Source organism: Oryza sativa, chromosome 6, assembly GCF_034140825.1.
Source record: "Oryza sativa Japonica Group chromosome 6, ASM3414082v1".
Lineage (NCBI taxonomy): Eukaryota > Viridiplantae > Streptophyta > Magnoliopsida > Poales > Poaceae > Oryza > Oryza sativa.
Window position 1 is genome coordinate 26,142,861 of NC_089040.1, and position 21,904 is coordinate 26,164,764.

Below are 21,904 nucleotides of genomic sequence, written 5' to 3' on the forward strand. Positions count from 1 at the left end.
CTACGTCGTCAAGCTCAACATCGGGAGGCCGGTCTGCCTTGCGGCACAAGGGAGCGACATCGCCTGGCATTGGCACGCAAGATTCGGCCACCTCAACTTCCGCGCGCTCGAGAAGCTTGGTCGCGACGTCAGGGTGCGCGGGCTTCCCCTGATCAACCAGGTTGATCAAGTCTGTGACAGCTGCCTGGCCGGGAAGCAGCGGCGCCTGCCCTTCTCGTCCAAGGCCAAGTACCGCGCGAAAGAAAAACTCGAGCTGGTGCATGGGGACATCTGCTGGCCGGTGACGCCGGCGATGCCAAGCGGGAACAAGCTGTTCCTTCTCCTCGTCGATAACCCATTGGCATCCCACTGTCATCAATCATTACGCCTCCACCAGTCAACCTAACCCATTGGCATCGGAACAGAGGGACCTTGAGAGGACCATAGTCAAGTTCCCATATGTCCTCGATGGCACCGTAATACGTGCCAGTTGTTCCATCGTGTCCTATGGCATCGATACGAACAGCGCTGTTTTGGTTCGTGCTCTTCATGTCTTGGGCTCTCGTGTAGAATGTGTACCCATTGATCTCATATCCCTGGAATGTCGCGATCGACCCAGATTGTCCCCTCGCCAGGAAAGCCAGTTGTTGGTTGATCGTCTCGTTACCCATGAGAGGTTGTCATAACCACGCGGGGAAAGTATCAATGTGATGCCGTGTAATCCATGCATCGGACTTACCGATGTTTCTGGCGCGAACTAGAGCCAAGTGCTCCTCGATGTAAGGAGCTACCAATGAAGATTGTTGCAGAACCGTGAAATGGGCTTTACGGAATAAATTGTTGTCTACCGTCATTATTGCTTTCCTTCCGAGAGTTCCCTTTCCCCATAGTCTCCCTTCATGGCGTGATTCAGGTACCCCGATTGGGCGAAGGTCTTCAATAAATTCTACGCAAAATTCGATGACCTCCTCTGTTCCATACCCCTTGGCGATGCTTGCCTCTAGACGAGCACGGTTACGAACATACTTCTTCAGAATGCCCATGTACCTCTCGAAAGGAAACATGTTGTGTAGGTACACAGGCCCGAGAATACTGATCTCTTTGACAAGGTGACAAAGCAGATGCGTCATTATATTGAAAAATGAAGGTGGAAATATCAACTCAAAACTGACAAGACATTGCACCACATCATTCTGAAGGGCTTCTAATCTATCCGGATCAATGACCTTCTGCGAAATTGCGTTCATGAAAGCACATAGCTTTGTTATTGTTGCCCGGACATTGTCTGGAAGGATACCCCTTATTACAACTGGTAGCAGTTGTGTCATCAACACATGACAGTCATGAGACTTTAGGTTTGTGAACTTCTTCTCCTTCGTGCTTATTATTCGCTTGATATTCGTGGAGTATCCAGACGGTACCTTTATGCTATCCAAGCATTCAAACATACTTTCCTTCTCTGCCTTGCTAAGAGTGTAGCTGGCTGGACTCAAGTAATGGCTTCCTTTCTCCTTTGGTTCTGGGTGAAGGTCGCCACGTTGTTCCATATGCTTCAAATCATTACGTGCTTCCAGTGTATCTTTCGACTTTCCATATACACCTAGGAAGCCAAGAAGGTTTACGCAAAGGTTCTTAGTGAGGTGCATCACGTCGATTGCATGGCGGACGTCCAAGAATTCCCAATAGGGTAACTCCCAAAATATAGAGTTCTTTTTCCACATCGCCGCGTGACCATCTTCGCTCTCTATAGGCTGGCCTCCAGGCCCCTTTCCGAACACTACTTTAAGATCTTTAACCATAGCAAACACTGTTTTCCCGCTGCGATGTTTAGGCTTCGTACGGTGGTCCGCCTTATGTTCAAAGTGCTTGCCTTTCTTCCGTACCGGGTGATTTGCTGCAAGGAATCGACGATGACCCATGTACACAACCTTCCTACAGTGCTTAAGATACGTACTTTCTGTTTCATCCATTCAGTGAGTGCAAGTCTTGTACCCCTTGTTGGACTGACCGGAAAGGCTGCTAAGTGCAGGCCAATCGTTGATGGTTACGAACAGCAGCGCTTGTAGGTTAAACTCCTCCTGTTTGTCCTCGTCCCACACGGGGACACCTTCCTTTTTCCACAACAGTTTAAGATCTTCGACCAGTGGTCTTAGGTACACATCGATGTCGTTACCAAGTTGCTTGGGGCCTTGAATAATAATCGGCATCATTATGTACTTCCTCTTCATGCATAGCCAGGAGGGAGGTTGTAGATACACATCGTAACGGGCCAAGTGCAGTGCTATGGCTGCTGCTCATCTCTTCAAAAGGATTCATGCCATCCATACTTAAACCAAACCGTATGTTTCGTGCGTCCTTTCCAAAGTCTTTAAATTTTCTGTCGATGTTTCGCCACTGCGAACCATCGGCGGGGTGTCTCAACATCCCGTCCTGTTGACGCTCTTCAGCGTGCCATCGCATCATTCTAGCATTCCCCTTATTCCTGAACAAATGCCTTAGCCGTGGTATTATAGGGAAATACCACATCACCTTAGCAGGAATTCTCTTCTTTGTTAGCTACCCGTCAACTTCTCCTGGATCGTCTCGTCTAATCTTGTATCGTAGTGCTTTGCAAACAGGACATGCTTCTAGGTTCTCGTACTCCTCACCGCGATATAGGATACAATCATTCGGACATGCGTGAATCTTCTGAACTTCCAGTCCTAGAGGGCAGACTATCTTCTTAGCCTCGTACGTTGTCTCAGGCAATTTGTTTCCCTCCGGAAGAATGTTGTTGACGAGTTTCAATAAATCGCCAAATGCCTTGTCACTAACACCATTTTTTGCCTTCCATTGCAAGAACTCCAGAGTGGTATCCAACTTTTTGTGCCCCTGCTCGCAACCTGGGTACAACGACGTTCTGTGGTCCTCTAACATCTTGTCCAATTTATGGGCCCCCTTTTCACTTTCGCAGTCCTCCTTGGTGTCCTGCAACATCTGACCAAGATCATCCGCAACGTCGTTACCATCAGCATCCCTTTCCTCCTCGCCCGTTTGATTTCCTTCAAATCCAACGTACTGAGCAAAGTCTGGAATATTATCGTCTTCCACTTCATCTTCTTCCATTTCAACACCTTGCTCTCCGTGGGATGTCCAACAATTATAGCTTGGCATGAACCCCGACTCAAACAAGTGGAAATGAATAGTCCTGGATGCAGAATACTCCTTCTGATTCTTACACTTATTGTATGGACAACAAATAAAACCCTTATGCCTGTTAGCTTCGGCCACTCTCAAAAAATAATGCATGCCTTTAATAAACTCTTTGGACCGCCGGTCAGCGTACATCCATCGCCGATCCATCTACATGACATGAAAAAAAATCATACACAAATAATTATTCTTACAATAATGACAGTCATACAATAATTATAAAATAATTACAAACTCTTTCAACAATCATACAATAATGACATATCATTATTCATACAAAAATTATAAAATATTACACCAAATTATTCTTATTTACTATTTCTAAAGTTTTAAACTAATATTAATGTGTTTTACTTCTTTTAATTTTCATTTTAGTTTGTTTTCTATTATTTAAGATTAACTTTCACTATTTTATCCTTCTCAACAATTTTATAAAACCTTCTTTAGCAAATAAACTAAATTTCTATATATTCTTTCTTCCCCACACAAATTTTCTCTCTCATCAACTTACAACTAAATTTTAGAGACAAAAAAGTGTGCAAAACATAGCTCCAAATGTAATACGAAAAAAAAACATTGGAGGATGAAGTTGCTAACCTTTTAGGCACCTCCGATTTGTATATAATCACCAAAATAAATTCACTAGAAATTTTGGCATGACCTCCCCTCTTTTTTGAAGAAATTTTAAAGCTTGCTCGGGCAGCTGGAGGAGGAAGAAGACATATATATATAGGGGTGGGACTTTAGTCCCGGTTGGTGTTACCAACCGGGACTAAAGTTACGATCCAATCGGGACTAAAGATCAAATATGCCCGTTACCCCTTTTAACCGAGACTAAAGATCATCTTTAGCCCCGGTTTTTATTGCAACCGGGACTATTGTGGAATTCAGCCGACCGACGAAAGATGGTTTCTCCACCAGTGGCTCCAACCCTCTTCGCTGCTTCCCCACTACCATCAACGTCTTCCACCCGCAAGCTTCGTTGTGCTGCCCCCATCGTTCTCCCTCGCTGTTGTGCATCCAGTGCGGGGGCCCGGTCGGGTTCCGAGGACCCGCCGGGGGCGGGGGTGGGGGAGATTTTGCCCCGAACTCCTGGTCGGGGTCGGGGCGGGGCGAAGAATGCGGGGCCGGGGCCGGGGGCGTTCTACCTCCACCCACCCCCGACCCGCCCCGTTGCCATCCCTAGTTGAGCCCCTTCATCCATTTTTTTTCTTTTTCCTTTACCAGATGAGTGGGCATCTTTTTTTTCCCTAAAAGGGGCCGAATGTGAGTGGTGGAGCACCACACATACATGGGCCTTAAAAGTCCACATGCATGATTTTTTTAATATAAATTATTTTTCTAATAAATTTTAAATTTGTATGTATAAACTTTATACATACAAAGTTTGTACGTGTACAAATTTTATATGTATAAAGTGTTAAATATGTGATCCGAATTTCAGGCCCACAATATATTCGAATTAGTTATCTAATAGGATTAGTTATCCAATAGGACTCTACTTTATAGAATTAGTTTTCTATTAGGACTCCTAGATTTCTCCTATATATATATCCCTTGTAAGCCGTACGGGGAGGGTGCGACAACTCAATGTATCCCGTATCGAACTCCACAATAGTGATCATTGCCGGTCCGCGCCCGTTGTTTTTTCCCGCAAGGGTTTTCCACGTAAAAATTCGTGTCTCCGTTTTGCATCTATTTTCATAACAAGTGGTATCAGAGCATTGGAGATCTGTTCCGCAATTCACCCGCTGCCGTGTTTCACATCTACGTCGTTTCGCCGGTTCGGCGATATCGATCTTCCCCACGCTGTTGTCAGGAGTTTTCGGCGAAAACGACTCTGCGTAGTCGAATCGATCTGTCTCGCCGAGATCGATCTTCTGCCGCCGCATGGATTTGTTGGCTCATCAAGTCCGACGCGGAGTCGGTGTTTTTGTGCGAGGATAAAAAGGCGATGCAGCAGCCGTCGTCCACGCCTACGCAGCCGCACGCGTCGAGGAAGCAGCAGCCGGCCGGTGTCATCCTCGAGCACACACAGGTGGAGAAAAATCAGAAGCCACCGAGAGCCATTGCTTCTGTTCTGATCACGTGAATTAATTTTCACGGTTGGAAATTTGTGGCACACGGAGTTTACCAGGAATTAAAGTTCTGTGCATTGCTTGGTTCTGTCGAGGTGAATCCAAATTCACTTTCAAAATGGCTATATTTGCAAGCCAAGTTTACTAAGAGGTTCTGCACGGGGATCAAAATACTTTGTTTTATGCAGCTAGAGTGTTTCGCGTTTCTGCTAGGGTTTTACAAATTATACCAGCAGATTCAGGATTTTATTCTCAAGGCGAGTTTGAAGTTTGATCTACCGCTCTTGGATTGAGATGCAATATTCTCATTATGGTAAGTGAAGTTTTATTATGGCAAGTGAAGTTTTGCAGCGGGGTATTTACCTAGGAGGAGAAGTATGCTGAAAAAAAAAAGAGAAGCACATTCAAGTCGTCGAGAGGGAGCCTCGCTCCTGTCTAGATCACATGGTGATCAAATTGTCCGGTGAATTTTGCTACCATTGTACCCAACATACCAGGATGTTATCGGGGATATAAGTACTTCGTTTTGTGCACAACAATTTTTCGCGTTTCTGTTTGGATTCCAGATATTAACGCCAACAGATTCATGATTTTATTCCCATGGCGAGTTTGAAGTTTGTGCATCAGTTTCACGTCTCTGCTGGGTTCCACAATATCATACCAGCAGATTCAGGATTTCTTCCCAATGACGAGTTTGAAGTATGGTCTAACTTTTCTGGATCGAGGGTGTTATAGTATAGTCATGCAGACTATTTGGCGCACATTGATTTTATCATCATGAGGTTCTTCGGAGATTGAAGATTTTTATGCTACAAGAGAAATTCGTCTCAAGGTGGAGATTGTTAAATATGTGATCCGAATTATGGGCCCACAATATATTCGGATTAGTTATTCAATAGGACTCTACTTTATAGGATTAGTTTCCTATTATGACTCATAGATTTCTCTTATATATTTCCCTTGTAAGCCGCACGGGGAAGGTGCGACAACCCAATTTATCCCCTACGTTTGTATCGAACTCTACAATAGTGATCATTGCCGGTCCACGCCCGTGGTTTTTTCCCGCAAGGGTTTTCCACGTAAAAATTCGTGTCTCCGTTTTGTATCTATTTTCATAACATAAAGTTGTATGGCTTTATACATATGTATTGACTTATTTTAATTAAATATAAAGTGAATATATACTTTGTTTTGCTTATGCCAATGTTAATGTACAATTTATCGGGCTCAAGGCTCAATGGGAAGAGAAACCTACTCGGAAGCGATCACTACTGTAGGCGCCCAAATACGCGTGGCCCATCCAATCATGCGGATTATAAAGGAAACCCTTTCTCCTCGACGGGCAAGTCTAATGGGCGGGTGATCTCTCCCCTCTTCCTCCTCCCCTTCTTCTCTTCTTACTACAGTATACCAAAAAAAAATTTTAAAAAAAAGTTAAAAAAATTTATGTATAGAAATACTATATATAAAAAATTTGAATTTAAATTCAAATTTGAATACTTTTTACTTATAAACTTTGGGTCTATAAACTTTAGGTGTCTAAACTTTAGATGTATAGAAATACTATATATAGAAAATATTTGAATTCAAATTCAAATTTGAATCAGATATAATTCAAATTGAAATTTGAATCGGGCATGTAAACTTTTGACTTATAAATTTTGGATCTATAAACTTTAGGTATATAAACTTTAGATGTATAGAAATACTATATATAGAAAATATATAATTCAAATTCAAATTTGAATCGGGTATATAAACTTTAGTTCTATAAACTTTAGTTCTATAAACTTTAGGTGTATAAACTTTAGATGTATATAAATACTATATATGAAAAATATTTGAATTCAAATTCAAATTTGAATCAGATATTTGAATTCAAATTTAAATTTGAATTAGATATAATTCAAATTCAAATTTGAATCGGATATATAAACTTTTGGTCTCTAAACTTTAGATGTGTAAACTTGAGGTGTATAAACTTTAGGTGCATAAATTTACTAAAATAGAAAAGTAATACGGTGCCAAAAAAGGAAACTTGGTGGAGGGAGGGAGGGGGAGGAGGGGGGGGGGGGAATCTGATTGCTCTGGGCGTCGCCCACTAGCATTTCCGCTCCTCGACATCGGACTCCGATGTCTTCTATTATCATGAAAACAATTTCCTTCCTGACTTGTGTTTCCTTCCACACATTTTATTCCCATATTTGAATATATCTTCAATCTAATATCAGGTATGCGGTATTTCTATGTATTATTATGAATCCATGTATAAAATATATGCTTTATCTGTAACACTGACACTCAAATGTACGAGTAATTATTCTTTTGATGGTAGGTGACGTACATATGTCGATCCAAAATTATTTACCGATGTTCATTAATGAGAAAATCCAAAAAAATGTCATTAACAAGCGTCTAATTGGAAGAAATGTCATTGAGAAATGCGAGTTCCATGAAATGTCATCATACAAGTGATTTTGTTCTAGAAATGCCATCACCATTAGGATTTCGTCGGATGCAGGTCTAGTAAACGCGGAGAACACTGTTTGAACAGTGATATGTGTCTTGTGCTACAATGCTACAGTAGCAACAGTGCTCAAATAGTAATCCAATTTACTGGTGGATGATTTTTTACTGTAGCGTGATACTGTAGCAGCTGATATGTGCCGTTCGATAGAGATCCAATGGCTCAAAATATGAGCCAATGCAACTTATGTACTGTAGATCCTCTGCATTTTACTCTTCAATGCAGAGGATCTCAATCCGGTTTCGTCCATCCCACGCCGTTAAATATACCCACCTTACCACTGAACAATTAATAAATGGTTATCTTTAGTCTTTTTACACGAGAAGACTAGGCGTCGGGTGCTCGATGGGGTGTGGAAAAATCTGGCGCCCACGTCATGCTGATCTCAGCAAGATGCATGCGTACAAAACCACTTTAAACTATTTTTTCTCTTAAATTATTTATCTAAATCATGATCCGATTGCATCGTTAAATTCGTTACAATTAAATCTTTAAAACAAGACCACACACGAATATATTCCGATGAAAAAAATATTTAGCTTATTATTGAATTATTTTTAAATGTTGCACATTGTTGCACCAAGTATATCGGAATCGTTTCACTAAGTAGATCGAAAATGTTTCAATCGTTTAAATCGGGCGTTATTTCACCTTATATAAAAACAATGTTTCAGCAAATAGTAAAAGAATGTTTCAAGTCACTGCAACATTTGATCCATACATAGTGAAACATTACAAGTACACTAAGTGAAATATTTTTGGTGGAAGAAATCATGAAACAAATTCTCTTAATAGAGGGTTTCCATAATATATGGGTGATTTGTTGCAAAAGAATGTCCCAATTCACTGCAACATTAGATCTATGCATAGTGAAACATTGTGAGTACACTAGGTGAAACATTTTTGGTGGAATAAAAAATGAAACGAATTCTCTTAATATAGGGTTTCCAAAATATGTGGGTAATTTGTTGCAACGGAGTATGTGGTGGGGACACGTGGCAGATGTTTACAGGGGCACACATGGTGCGTGGTGGGCTGGCACGGCATGCGCGCGTCGTGCGGCGGGGGAGCGCCCGATTTTTTGCTCCCCCGCCAGTTGACCGATCCCTGACGTTTCCCCTTTTTATACCTCTCATTGGTCTTAAAAACTCCATAAATTTATAGTTGTATACTAGTATATTTTAAAAGGAATAGAGTAAACAAAAGTGGTACAATTATTCCGTAAAAGTACATAACCATTCTATCATACTAGTAATCATGCACGTGCAAGACACGTTATGTTCAATATATAAATTAAACCCAATATATTATAACCCAATAATCTGAAAGAAGAATAGGTAAATAGGAAATAGATCATAAGAAAGAGGATCTGCTTCAATCACACTTGAAGCTCTAACTATTCCCCGCTGACTTATGCACAAACTGCACAATTTTCATAAAGTGCATGCATATATGCATTCTGATTTTCATATTAGATACAAGAATTTGCTCAAAAATAAATATGATCTTCAGCCAATGTGCAGAGGTATGCATAAGCCAATGTGCAGAGGTAATGTCTGAGAAAACAATGGAAGAACATTAGATTGATATCTCAAAGGAAGAAGATACATAGCACAATAAATTATTGAAATGGAAGTGGCCACTAACACTAATTATATTTCATAACAGCAAACACTACATAGCATAAACCAAAATCCATAGTTTATCCCTTGTTGCCAGTGCGCTCCTTTTTTGGCAATGGCTCAATCACCACTTCATCATCTTCAACTATCACCACTTCTGGTTCTCCTGGAGCATTATTTTGTTCTGCCGGTTGCAGCAGCTCTTGGTTCCTAAAGTTCACACCAATCTTAATGGCGTCATGCAGGACTGGTTCTTTGAACAGGGAGTTTCTCACCTCTGCATCCATTAGAACAAAGATTACAAACAAAATATGCTAGAACAACAAAAATAACAGTGTCCTAATCAATATTAGTTTTAGAATTGCACTCAAAAATAAATTGGAATTGACTTACTTGGAATCCATCAAAGCGACCTTTCTAACACTGTTTGGAAAATTTGCATAATGGTCTATAGGACCGACATCAGACACAATGGCAGCAACATCTGTACAAATGTAAACATGTTTCAGAGTTAGTTTCAGCAAGAAAAGAACAAACACAATATACACTTGTGGTTCGATATACCATACCAACAATTGCGCCATTAGGCAGACTGAAAACTTCAGCAAAAGTCATAGCTGATTCTTAGAAGAGAGACCTTACTAATGATCTATGGAAGAGGAAAGATGAGAAGAAATGCAGTGGTGATGTACTGTACCGAAGTAGTGGGATTGGGGCTAGCTTTATAGGGGGGACAGATTGGGAGTAAACAGCGCCTTGCGTCCGCGGCGCTCCAGTGATCCGTTGGCCAGAAACGATGCTTTCCTGTTTTACAGTGTTGATAACAAACCTTCCACTGATGAACACTTCTTGAAATACACAATTAGATTGAACCCCAAAAAACGCAAAGAGTAATTTGATATTACAAATTGATTCCACGGGATATTACCAGGTGTGGAGGAAGACATAGGTGTGGAGGATGGCACAGGCTGAAATGATGGCTGACAATTTACAGTTTGGCTTCCTTCATGCAAACTCTGATTCAAAACTACAATTCAATTGAATGTGCCCAGGTTTTAGCATTGTTTGCCATAAAATAAGCTTGACCATAATAAGCATCGAATGAATATATCATCACCTGTGCCCGATGTAGATGCAGAATTCTTCCTCTCCCTGTTTTCAGGGTTCCTTTGAACCAGCGCACCCTTCTCCTCAACGCTGAGTGCCGTGTACCGCTCTCGGGCTCGCTGACTTTTTAATTCATTCGCAGTTAGTTTAGAAAGGCCGTCCATCGCAAGGATGTACAACCTTGAAGAACACACCATGAGCATATAAAAGCAGTTTTAATATGCAACAGGTTTTCGTTAATATTGATGACAGTCCGCTCGCTATAACAAAATCCCAAATCCACATTTTCTAAGCATCAATTAGAACCTACATGTTACAGAATAACAGGACCTACTGAAGACTTTTCATTTTCTAAGAATCAATTTGAACCACGTTAATCAGAACAACCGGAAATAACTTTTTCAGCTTCAAACTGGAACAAAAATATTTACCAAGGTAGTATAATGGTCCATAATTCACATTTCTTGTAGAATAGAATCATCGACAGTATTGTACCTGAAAACAATATTTGCTCGAAGGGAGTGTGTGAGTTGCTCCCAAGTCCCAATAATCAAGCAACTTATTAAGTTAAATGAGATAAGTACCTGAAAACAATATTTGCTCGAAGGGAGTGTGAGAGCTGCTACCAACTAAATCCCTTGTGTGAAATTGTGAAGCTTCTTCCTGCACAACAGTATAGCATCACGCCTGAATCTGTACGAAATATGAGCACAGTGATGTATGTGCAGTTCATATTAATTTTGTTAAAAACAAAGAGAGGAGAACCATGAAGCAATTATAACCTTGCACTGCTGAAACTAGAAACGTTAAGACAAATGGAAATCAAAACATAGGCAGTCTGTTAGTATATTCTATGGCCTGAACTAAGTTCATATTGTCTATTTTTAGAGCTGACATATATGGAGGACAAACAGAAAAAAAAATCCATACTACCCACATCGTGGGGAAAATAATACAAGGCCCATTGCAAGCACAATTTCAGAGAGTAATTTCGTAAGCATTGCAAATCCAAGAACAAAAACATTGATATTTGAATGGCCAATCCATATATTGCATAGCCAAGCTCATAATGAACACAGTGATGTATAGAATGGTGATGCTTTACACAAACCACACAGCAGAGGGAGAGGAGGATGGCAGTGAGCTGAAGGGGAATTGTTTGGCAGTCAACAAAGAAAGACCATCAAATTGTATAATTGAATGATGAATCGAAGCTGCAAGATAGAGTCTGATTACCTGTACGTCTCAACGATGTTGAGATTCCCTCCTGTTGTTCAGCACCTAGGGTATAGGCACATTGGCCAAGTACAGCAGCATGACAGGAGATGGGCAGCGGAGCGTGGCAGCAGAGACAACGTCGACGATGGCGACAGGGACTGTGGCAGCGTCGGATGGGGAGGACGTCGGCTCCGGCTGCGGCCGATGGGGAAGAGGCCGGCCGCGGCGGTGGGGAAGAAGGAGGAGGCGGCGGCGGCGGCGGATGGGGCTGAGGTCGGCTCCGGCCGCGGCGGTGGAGAAGAAGCAGGATCCGGCGGCGGCGTCTCCGGCGAGGATGCGGCGGAGCGGCGACAGAGGTCCTGCGAGGATGTGGCTTCAGTACACATGGGGAGGAGGAGGAGAAGCGAGCGAAGTCTGCGCGCGTGGAGGAGCGAAGTCTTCGCATCCTGCGGTGGGAAACGAAATCGTGCGGTGGTGAATGAAATCGCGCGGATGGACAGTAGGGATTCATCCCAGTAATTTGGCTTGTAGAATTGGAGGGGGGCAACTCCTCCAATTTCATAGATATATATTAGTATAGATATAGATATAGATGGTACTTCCGTAATTTCATTCATATATAGAAGGGCAACCGCTAACCATCACATCGTCTAATGAAAATACACCCCCTTCTTTTTACTAGAGCTCGATCAGGCTGGGCGCTAGGCCAAAACCTGCAAACTTAGCCTCGGTGATGGCGTCGATTCGTTGCGCCATCTCCGGAGACAGATGGTTCGCCCAGTCTCCAACCTCTCCACGCCGGAAGAACGCGCTGTTCGGCACGGTTGTGGTTGTGAGCTGCGTGCGGCCACCCTTGGTCGCCTCCAGGCCGACCATGTTGTCGAACGAGCACAGCCTGACAATGGCGTCCACCGCGCCGCCGTCTTCCTCCGGCGAGGTGAAGGGGACCCCGGCGAACTCCGCCAGCCTCCGCACGTGCCCCGCCGGGTCCCGCTTCATCTCCTCGTACCTGAGGAAGAGCACCCGCTCGGGGCGCTCCCGGTGCGCGCGCCAGTAGCCGAGGACGTGCTCCCAGTACGGCCCGAACGGCGACACGCCGTCGCAGAAGAAGCCCACGGCGGCGTCCACTGCGACGAGCTCCCTCCCGTTCCGGGACTTGTACTCGTTGACGAACTGCAGGAGGGAGACCAGGGTGTCCTTGGGGTCACGGCACACGTAGACGACCTTGCAGCCCGACGGCGGCGCGGCGGCGACGACGGCTCGCGGCAGGAGGTCGAACGGCGCGTGCGTCGCGAACAGCCGCGGGTCCGGGAGCGCGTCGAGGTCGGGGGCCTCGTCCGCCCTGTAGAGATGGTACTCGAGGAATTTGACGCATTCGTGGGGGCCGAGGGAGTTGAAGGGGTGGTCGCCGGCGGCGTCGGCGGGATGCTCTCTCCGGTGCACCGTGGCGTAGAGCAGCGCCTTGATCCACGTCGTGCCGGACTTGGGCAGGGTGGGGACGACGATGTCCGAGGGGCGCGCGGCGAAGAGCTCGTCGGCGACCATCGTCCCGACGAGAGGCGTGACGCCGTTGTACCATCCTTTCTCGTGGCGGAAGAGCTGGAGGTAAGAAAGGCCTTGGCGGCTCGGCCATGACGACACCAAGTCGGTGCAGCGCTGGTAGAGCTCCTTGTAGGTTTTGGCATCATCGGCGTCTTGGTTGGCTTGTGAAGGGGAGGAGGGTTTCATGGAGGAGGAAGAGTACATGGCTGTGGGAGAAAGAAATTTGCTACGATAGCTTCTCGTAGTTTGCATATATTGAAGCCGATTCTGTGGATTGTCGGTTAGGTCACTGAATTTGGCAGTGATGATGTCGATCATAATAGCCACGAGCAACACGAGTTATTTCTTTTCAAGGGAAAAGGACAAAAATGCAGGGAGTAGGTTGCAATAATCAAAGAGTTTTGATGGTTGCAGTTTGGGCCGGTCTACAGTCACGGCCATGGTGGCAGGGTAGACCGATATATCCAATCCTCTAAGAGCAAGTTTAATGGTACAAGCAACTACTCGCTCTAAATCATAAATAGTCAATTTAATAGCTAATTTAGAACAAGTACAATAGCAGACTATTATTCAGCTATACACATATTTTAAAGATATAAAAGATGAGAGAGAAGAGCAGCGGGCTACAGATCCCTTAGCCAGTTGTAGCACGGACTCTAAGACGCAGTGTGTATATGACATGTGGGACCATGTATTAATAGTATAGTGAACAACTATTGTATCAATTGGCTATTAAATTAGCTATAGATGATTTGGAGCTAGTAGTTGGCTATACTATTAAACTTGCGCTCATACAATAGTTACTTACTACACTATTAATATTAATACCTGATCCCACTTATCATACACATATTTCATCTTCGAGACTGCTTGGTTTAGTTCCACAAAATTTTTCCCAAAAACATCACATCGAATCTTTGGACATATGCATGGAGCATTAAATATAGATTAAAAAAAACTAATTGTACAGTTAGGGGGGAAATCGTGAGACGAATCTTATGAGCCTAATTAGTCCATGATTAGCCATAAGTGCTACAGTAAACCACATGTGCTAATGATAGATTAATTAGGCTCAAAAGATTCGTCTCACGGTTTTCAGGCGAGTTATGAAATTAGTTTTTTCATTCGTGTCTGAAAACCCCTTCCGACATCCGGTCAAACGTCTGATGTGACACCCAAATATTTTCTTTTCGCGAACTAAACAAGGCCATAAGGAGAGACAATGATATAAGGAGGACATTAATTTAAAGAACAATGCATGTGCCATATACTCTCTCTATCCCAAAATATAACAACTTTTAGTCCTAAAGATTTATCTTCAAATATAACAACTTCTTCCAATATTCTGTTCTCAACCAATCACAACCCTCCATCATTCAATTTTCTCACCTACCTTCACTTCTCAACCAATTACAACCTTCCCCCATTTAATTCTATATACTTTCTTAATACCCGTGTCCAACTCTTATAGCGTAAGTTTGATCTATTAAGTTTTACCCATAATTGTGATATCTAGCCTGTTTTATGCTTATCAATAGAGATAGTGTCAGAGTTTCAGCCGATCTTACCTGATTTAGCTATTTTTATCTCCTATACTTACTTGTCATGCTAAATCCGCCCTTTATGCCCTTTATATTAGTATCTCATTGCATTAAAGTTATATTAGGTTTATTATTTGATATATCTTGCTTGCCTCGATATCTTGATATAGAGTGGTATCAGAGTATTAGCCGATACGCGCTAGATCTATCTGATCAGCTATGCTATAAACATCTATATAATCTTTGCTTTAATATATATTTCGATTTAAGTGATTTATACTGTCTCGGTATGGCAACCGATCTATCCCAATCACTTAGTTTAAGTATATATCGAAGTAAAGACTATATGATATTGATATCTACAGCCGATTGAATAGATTTAGTTTTATCTTATTTATTAATCATTGCCGATCGATTCAAATATGACATCGGCTCGATGATAAATAATATGTCATCGGCAACTAGCCGATCGGCTATCGTTTATGGATTTAACCACGATTTTTCTTGTCTTTATTCTTGTTGATTGCATGATCAAATCAACTGGCATGCTCACGAACCTAAAGGCGAGATTTTGGACCTGCACAGGAGTTAAGCAGATCATTCAGGCCAGTGTGTGTTTTTCGCATTAACAGAGAGATGACAGGCTAGCTATGAAGCAACCGGGCAAGGTGGTTGGCGAGATTTCTACAAAGTAAAAAAATTGAACCCCAAAGATAATTATATTCGATTTTAAAATCTCAATGACAATAAAAAAGAGAGGCATTGGGCGGGTCTTACTGGAGTACAGTGGCAAAGCCGACGATAGTTAGCGGAACTTCTAAAAAGTTAAAAATGAATTGCAATGATAATTATGTTCAATTTTTAGAATCCCAATAACAATAAAGAGTAGGGGACGGACCATAGAGGAGTATAGTGGCAGCATTTGACGGGACTTCTAAAATTTAGAGTAACGAAACTCAACGTGACAATAAACTCTAAAAGCTACGATGTATACTTTTTAAAGGTTCGAGACTTCTAAAAAGTAAAAAAAAATAATAAACCCCAATGATAAGTATGTTCGATTTTAAAATATCAATGACTATAAAGAAAGGAGGCAACGCGTGCCATAAAAGAGTACAATGACAAAGCCACTAACGGACTTCTAGAAAGTAAAAAAAAGAATCCAAACGATAATTATGTTCGATTTTTAAAATCGCAATGATAATAAAGAGAATAGGTAGTGGACGGGCCGCAGAGAATTATAATGACAGCATTTGACGAGATTTCTAGAAATTATGAAAATGAAACCTAACGAGACAATAAACTCTAAAAAATATATAGAGAATAAATAGAAACAATGGTAGATCGAGCAAACAAATAAAGAAGGAAATGACATAAGTAAGGGTAGCAACTAGCAACTGGTGTGACTTTTAAAAACTATAAAATTAGAAACATAAGGATGATATAAGGTTTGGACTTTCAAACTCTTAAGACATGTAGATAGCTATTTAATAAATTTTAAGTAAAATCATATAAAAAATATATATAATTTTGTATGGGTGCTAGCCTTGCCTGGGCCATCAAGCTAGTTGCAATTATTTAGGTATAATTCCGTTCGATGCAGCTGCGGCATTGTTGTCTTGCTGATCCTTGAGCTTCTTGAACAGCTTGCGTTGCACGTGCTGCTTGAATGTGCGCGGCGCGAAGAGCGGCTTGCCGGCGCCGTTGGCGAGCAGCTCCGGCAGCGGCTGCAGCAGCACGGACTCCGGCGGCGGCTCGCAGAAGACGACCCAGGAGACGCGCACTGCGTCGCGGCTGACGAGGCTGCGGTGGAGCACGCTGGTGTACCGGCCGTTGGTGAGGATCTCCAGGGCGTCGCCGACGTGGACGACGATGGTGCCCTGTTCGGAGCGCGCGGTGACCCAGGTCCCGGCGTGGTGCGCCTGCAGTCCCGGCACGCCGTTGTGGAGGATGAAGGAGAGCGCGCTGACGTCGGTGTGTGCCTCGACGCCGACGGCGAGGTCAGGCCGCGGGCACCTCGGGTAGTAGTTGATCTTGAGCTGGAGAAGCAGGTCGTCGTCGACGCCGTGCTGATCATGTCTTCTCAGGCGCCGTTCCAGCGTCTCTTCTGGCAGGCCGAGGCCGAGGGAGAGGATGGCGAGCAGCTTGGACGCGAGGGTCCGGACGCGGCCGCCGAAGTCGCGCGACACGGGGACGTACTCCGGCGGGTTCGCCGGCCAGAGCGAGTGGTCGGCGAGGTGGTCCGGGTGGACGAGGTGGAACAGGTAGTCCTCCCACTCCCTCTTCCCGCTGGCGTTGGCGGCGAGCTTGCTGCCGTACCCCTGCAGCCGCCCCGCCGCCGGGTCGTTGGCGTACGCCTCCTTCTCCGCGATGGGCAGCGCGAAGAACGCCTCGCCCGCGGCACGCAGGCGGTCGAGGACGTCGCCCGGGAGGCCGTGTCCGGCGATGTGCATGACGCCCCACTCCTCGGCCGCCGCGCGCACCGCCTCCACGCACGCGCGCCTGCCGTCGCCGTCGAACGCGGAGATGTCGACGACGGGGATGCGGGCGGCGTCGGCGTCGTCGGACGCGGCCCGGGCGACCTCCAGGGCGTCGCCGAGGTCTGTGCGCTCCTCCTCCAGGCGGACGTACTCCGGCGGGATGGCGGAGACGTCGCTCAGGCTGAGGGCCTCCACTCTCAGCTCCACGTCCGTCATGTCGCCCTCCCGAAGTAATTAGTCTAGTGGATGATGAGCTGCGTGCGCTGCGCAATTACTCGATCGGCGGCCGGCCGGCGATGGCGAGGCAGGCAGAGCGCGGGTAGATTTAGCTTGTTTGGTTGCTATCCTGAGCAACCTGCCTGAGCATTTTACATTCCTGAGAGTAGCCTGAGCTTAGATAGCAAAGTTACCTGGTTAGGCATGTCTCCCTGAGAGTAGTGTGTTTGGTTGATGCCCTGAAAACAAGCCTGAGGGGATACAATGGTCAGGTGCTGTTTGGTTCAATTTGTGCCTGAGATTATACTTGCCAAATGTTAGAGAAGTGGAGATATTAGGCTTTTATATTCATTGTGATTGCTGTTGTGTATATGACAAATTCACATATTGTTGAATATGCAAATGGCAATAGGGAAATACCGAATAATATATTTAACATTGAACTTCCAGCCACATTTGTCAAAAGTAAAGAGACACAAAGCTATCGGGTTCTTAAGCAGCACCGTTAGCAAATTAGCATGTCACAGCATGCATCACCACAGTATCTAAAGTTAACAGCAATTGTTTAAACACAAATAGTGTAGCAATTGCATAACCAAAAGGGTGCAACAAAATATAGACCCTTGCAAACCACGCATATACCCGGCGCTGCCGCTGCTTTGCTTCACCCATCCATCGGTGCATGTGTACGTTGTAGACTTGTACTTCCTCCGTTTTAAAATGTTCGACATCGTTGATTTTTTAGCACATATTTGACCGTTCATCTTATTCAAAAAAAATTGTGAAATATGTAAAACTATATGTGTACATGAAAATATATTTAACAATGAATCAAATGATATGAAAAGAATAAATAATTACTTAAATGATTTGAATAAAACGAATGGTCAAACACGTATTAAAAAGTCAACGGTGTCAAACATTTTGAAACGGAGGGAGAAACGGAGGGAGTAGTACGTATTAGATCACCCGACAAATGGATAGATGCTCCCTTTTATGAAAAATTTATATGTATATATTTATATTTATGAAAAATTTTGCTTTAGAGCTCGCTAAGGTTATCTGAAAGGAATAAGTTCACTTGGTGACCTTCAAAAGTGATTGAAATCTAATCCATGACCCTAAACCACAAAACCGGATATTTTGACCCCCAAACTATGGAAACCGGTGCAATTGGACTCCCTCGGCGGTTTTGGAGGGCAGTTTCGCTGACGTGGCGCCGACGTGGCGGTATTGACCGGGTCTTCTTTACACGTGGCGTTGATGTGGCGCTTAGGTGGCATTTCAATTAAAATGTTATACGTGGGACCCATTTGTCATTCACACACACAATTATGGGGCCCACTGACATGTGGGCCCCACACGCCATCTTCTCCCTTTCTTCTTCCTCCCCTCCCTTCTCTCTTTCTTGCTCCCTCTCCCCTACAGCCGTCCGCGGGGAGCGAGCGGCGGCGGCTGGAGCTGCGGCGGCGACCGTGGGCTGGAGCTGAAGCGGCGGCCGCTTGCCGTTCCTCTCGCACCACCACCACCCACACCACCCAGCGCCTGGCATCGAGACGTCATCAGCGGCCGGCATTGAGACGTCGGCGGCGGCCGAGCGGCGGCGGCCCGCGGGCGGCGTCGGGCGGGAGAAGCAGTGGGAGGACGAGGGGAACAGCGGCGGGCGGGAGAAGCAGTGGGAGGATGAGGGGAACGGCGGCGGGCGGAAGAAGCAGGCTGCGGCGGCGACTTCGACTTTGACTCCTGAAATGGCGATGGCGATGGCGGCGTGGTCGGCGGCGAAGCGGCCAAAGAGGAACTCAGATACCTCGGCCGCAGCTTCCCCTCGTCCTCCCTCTACCACGAGCCGCCGCTGCCCTCGCCCGCCCGCCCTCCTGCCGCCGCCGGCTCCCCACGTCCTCCTGCCACAAGCTGCCGTGCTCACCCGCCCGCCCTCCCGCCACCGCCGCCGGCTCTGGCCCGTCGGCCCCCGTCCCTCAGTCGCCGCTCGCACCGCCGCCGGCTCCCCTCGTCCTCCCATTGCCGGGCCGAGCTCGCCGTACCCCGCCTCGTGTGCCTCCCGCCGCCGCCGCTTTGGTCTCCTCCGTCTTCGTCACGATGGAGCTCAGCCCGGTTGCCGCCACCGCTCGCAGGTCGCCCCGCCATCTCCGCCTGCCGCGGGAGAGAGAGAGAGGGAATGGCGAGGAGAGAGAGGGAACTGAGGAAGGGGAGAGAGAAGGGACACGTGGGTCCCACAATCTATTTTCTGTGTCATTGACAAATGGGCCCCACACATATTTTTTAATTCTAAATGCCACGTCAGCGCCACGTGTAAAGGATTGCCGGTCAATACCGCCACGTCTGCGAAACCGCCCTCCAAAACCGCCGAAGGAGTCAAATTGCACCGGTTTCCATAGTTTTGGGGTCAAAATATCTGGTTTTATGGTTTAGGGTCATCGATTAGATTTCAATCACTCTTGATGGTCACCATGTGAACTTATTCCTATCTGAAACCTCCACATCGAAAAGACTGCTCGTTTGAGCCGCACACAGCGACTGCGTCTCTTAGGTGGTGTTTGTTTGTATTTTTTTTATAGAAAAGATGAAGTTAGGATACGAATAAAAAACATTAACGCTTAACTAATTAAGTTTTAATTATTGTAAATTTTAAAAAATAAATTTACTGATATTTTAGATTAGTTTCAACGTATGTAGAAAGTTTGAAAAAAAAATCATTTAGCAGTTTAATATACGTGCTAATAAAAATCAGGATAGAATTTGCATCTTAGACCCTGTTTAGATAGGACTAAAGAATTTGCATCTTAGACCCTGTTTAGATAGGACTAAAATTTTTAAGTTCCTATCACATCGGATGTTTGGACACTAATTATAAATGTTAAACATAGACTATTAATAAAACCCATCCATAATCTTGGACTAATTCGCGAGACGAATCTAATGAGCCTAATTAATCCATGATTAGCTCATGTGATGCTACAGTAAACATTCTCTAATTATGGATTAATTAGGCTTAAAAAATTTGTCTCGCGAATTAGCTTTCATTTATATAATTAGTTTTGTAAGTAGTCTATATTTAATACTCTAAATTAGTATCTAAATACAGGGACTAAAGTTAAGTATCCAAACACCACCTTACTCAGAAAATAAACCTTGGTGGCATTGAGTGGACTATATGAGTCACGCGTGACTAGGGGTGAAAACGGATCGGATTCGCACGGATTGTAGTCTTTCTATATCCTATACCATATTTTTTAATCAGATTCGGAGGCGGTGCGGATAATGTGCGGATGCGGATGCGGAGCGGATTATTTCGGATGTCGGAAATGGTGCGGAGTCGGTGTGGACTCGGCTCGGAAACGGATGAAAATAATCGGATGTGATATGTATATACAATCGATATAACATCTTATCATTTGTGCAATGAGCAACAATGAGGTACCAATATCACAATTCACATGACTCACGAAAGCACCGATCACATCATAATATAATGTCAAGTTGTTAACATTGACTTGTCTTCTGTCCAAAAGCATGTAATCGACACATACAATATTGACATCACGATATATCGCATTTAGATAACACGCAAGACAAAAAAGTTCCACAAATGTTAGAAAAAACAGTATCACGTAAGATATAGAAGTTCCACACGTAAGTCAGGGCGTTAGGCGGCGACGTGGGAGGACTGGAAGAAGAGAAGTCTCGATGAAAAAATTGGTTGACGCGACACCGACGGAGTCACGGACTGAACTCCTGGATAGATTGATGGATAAGGTGGACATGGATGGGCTGAATCTTTACACGATGAAAATGCTCATGTCAAATGGGCCAAATTGAGTGGTTATATGGGCTGTGAAATTCGGATTATCCGCCAAAACGTTTATCGGATAATCCGCTTAAAATAACGGATAATCCGTATCCGCCGGATATTACCGATACCATATCCGCATCCGCATCTACATGCAACTATCCACATCCGCATCCACATCCGGACAGATATCTAAACACCCTTATCATATCCTCACTTCGGACAGATTCGGAGCGGATCGGATCAGATAATATCCGCTCCGTTTTCACCCCTACGCGTGACGCGTCCACGCGCGAATTCGTGACGGGATAAGAAGGGGACTGGAGCACCGGACGCCTCATTCGTCTCCCAACTTGCTGAAACGTAAAAGCAGAAAAGGCGCCATCAAGTGTACTCTTTCACTGGTGGAGAAACCATCTTTGCTCGGTCGACCCAAATCCACAGTAGTCCCGGTTCCATTAAAAACCAGGAGTAAAAACGATTTTTAGTCCTGGTTTATAAGAACAACAGGACTAGATGATCTTTATTCCCGGTTGGTGTTACTAGATGATCCCTGTCAGACCGTGTCAAGCGCCTAGGATCTTTAGTCCCGGT

General features: G+C 44.5%; 2 protein-coding genes and 1 long non-coding RNA gene across 5 annotated transcripts; all 3 read right to left on the reverse strand.

Annotated features, from left to right (window-relative positions):
• Window positions 1-9,187: 9,187 nt before the first annotated feature.
• LOC136351036 (uncharacterized) lies at window positions 9,188-12,064 on the reverse strand. Of its 3 annotated transcripts, XR_010742208.1 has the most exons (8): window positions 11,742-11,879; window positions 11,090-11,198; window positions 10,937-11,000; window positions 10,516-10,685; window positions 10,327-10,425; window positions 10,096-10,202; window positions 9,792-9,882; window positions 9,188-9,675 (listed from the first exon to the last, which is right to left on the reverse strand). It is a non-coding gene; the product is annotated as an uncharacterized lncRNA (long non-coding RNA). The 3 variants fall into 3 exon arrangements; XR_010742209.1 differs by lacking the exon at window positions 10,937-11,000 and having other exon boundaries at window positions 11,742-12,064; XR_010742210.1 differs by lacking the exons at window positions 11,090-11,198; window positions 11,742-11,879 and having other exon boundaries at window positions 10,516-10,628; window positions 10,937-11,045.
• Window positions 12,065-12,245: 181 nt separating this feature from the next.
• On the reverse strand, window positions 12,246-13,519 carry LOC9266117 (cytosolic sulfotransferase 8). The gene has a single exon (NM_001421655.1). The coding sequence runs from the start codon at window positions 13,467-13,469 to the stop codon at window positions 12,402-12,404; it is 1,068 nt and encodes a 355-aa protein (NP_001408584.1). The 5' UTR covers window positions 13,470-13,519; the 3' UTR covers window positions 12,246-12,401.
• A 1,987-nt stretch (window positions 13,520-15,506) lies between these two features.
• On the reverse strand, window positions 15,507-17,626 carry LOC4341576 (leucoanthocyanidin dioxygenase 2-like). The gene has a single exon (NM_001421656.1). The coding sequence runs from the start codon at window positions 17,500-17,502 to the stop codon at window positions 16,381-16,383; it is 1,122 nt and encodes a 373-aa protein (NP_001408585.1). The 5' UTR covers window positions 17,503-17,626; the 3' UTR covers window positions 15,507-16,380.
• Window positions 17,627-21,904: the final 4,278 nt, after the last annotated feature.

Excerpts from the sequence above, each read along its gene's own strand:
- LOC9266117 (NM_001421655.1), bottom strand. The coding sequence starts at position 13,469 with ATGTACTCTTCCTCCTCCATGAAACCCTCCTCCCCTTCACAAGCCAAC.
- LOC4341576 (NM_001421656.1), bottom strand. The coding sequence starts at position 17,502 with ATGACGGACGTGGAGCTGAGAGTGGAGGCCCTCAGCCTGAGCGACGTC.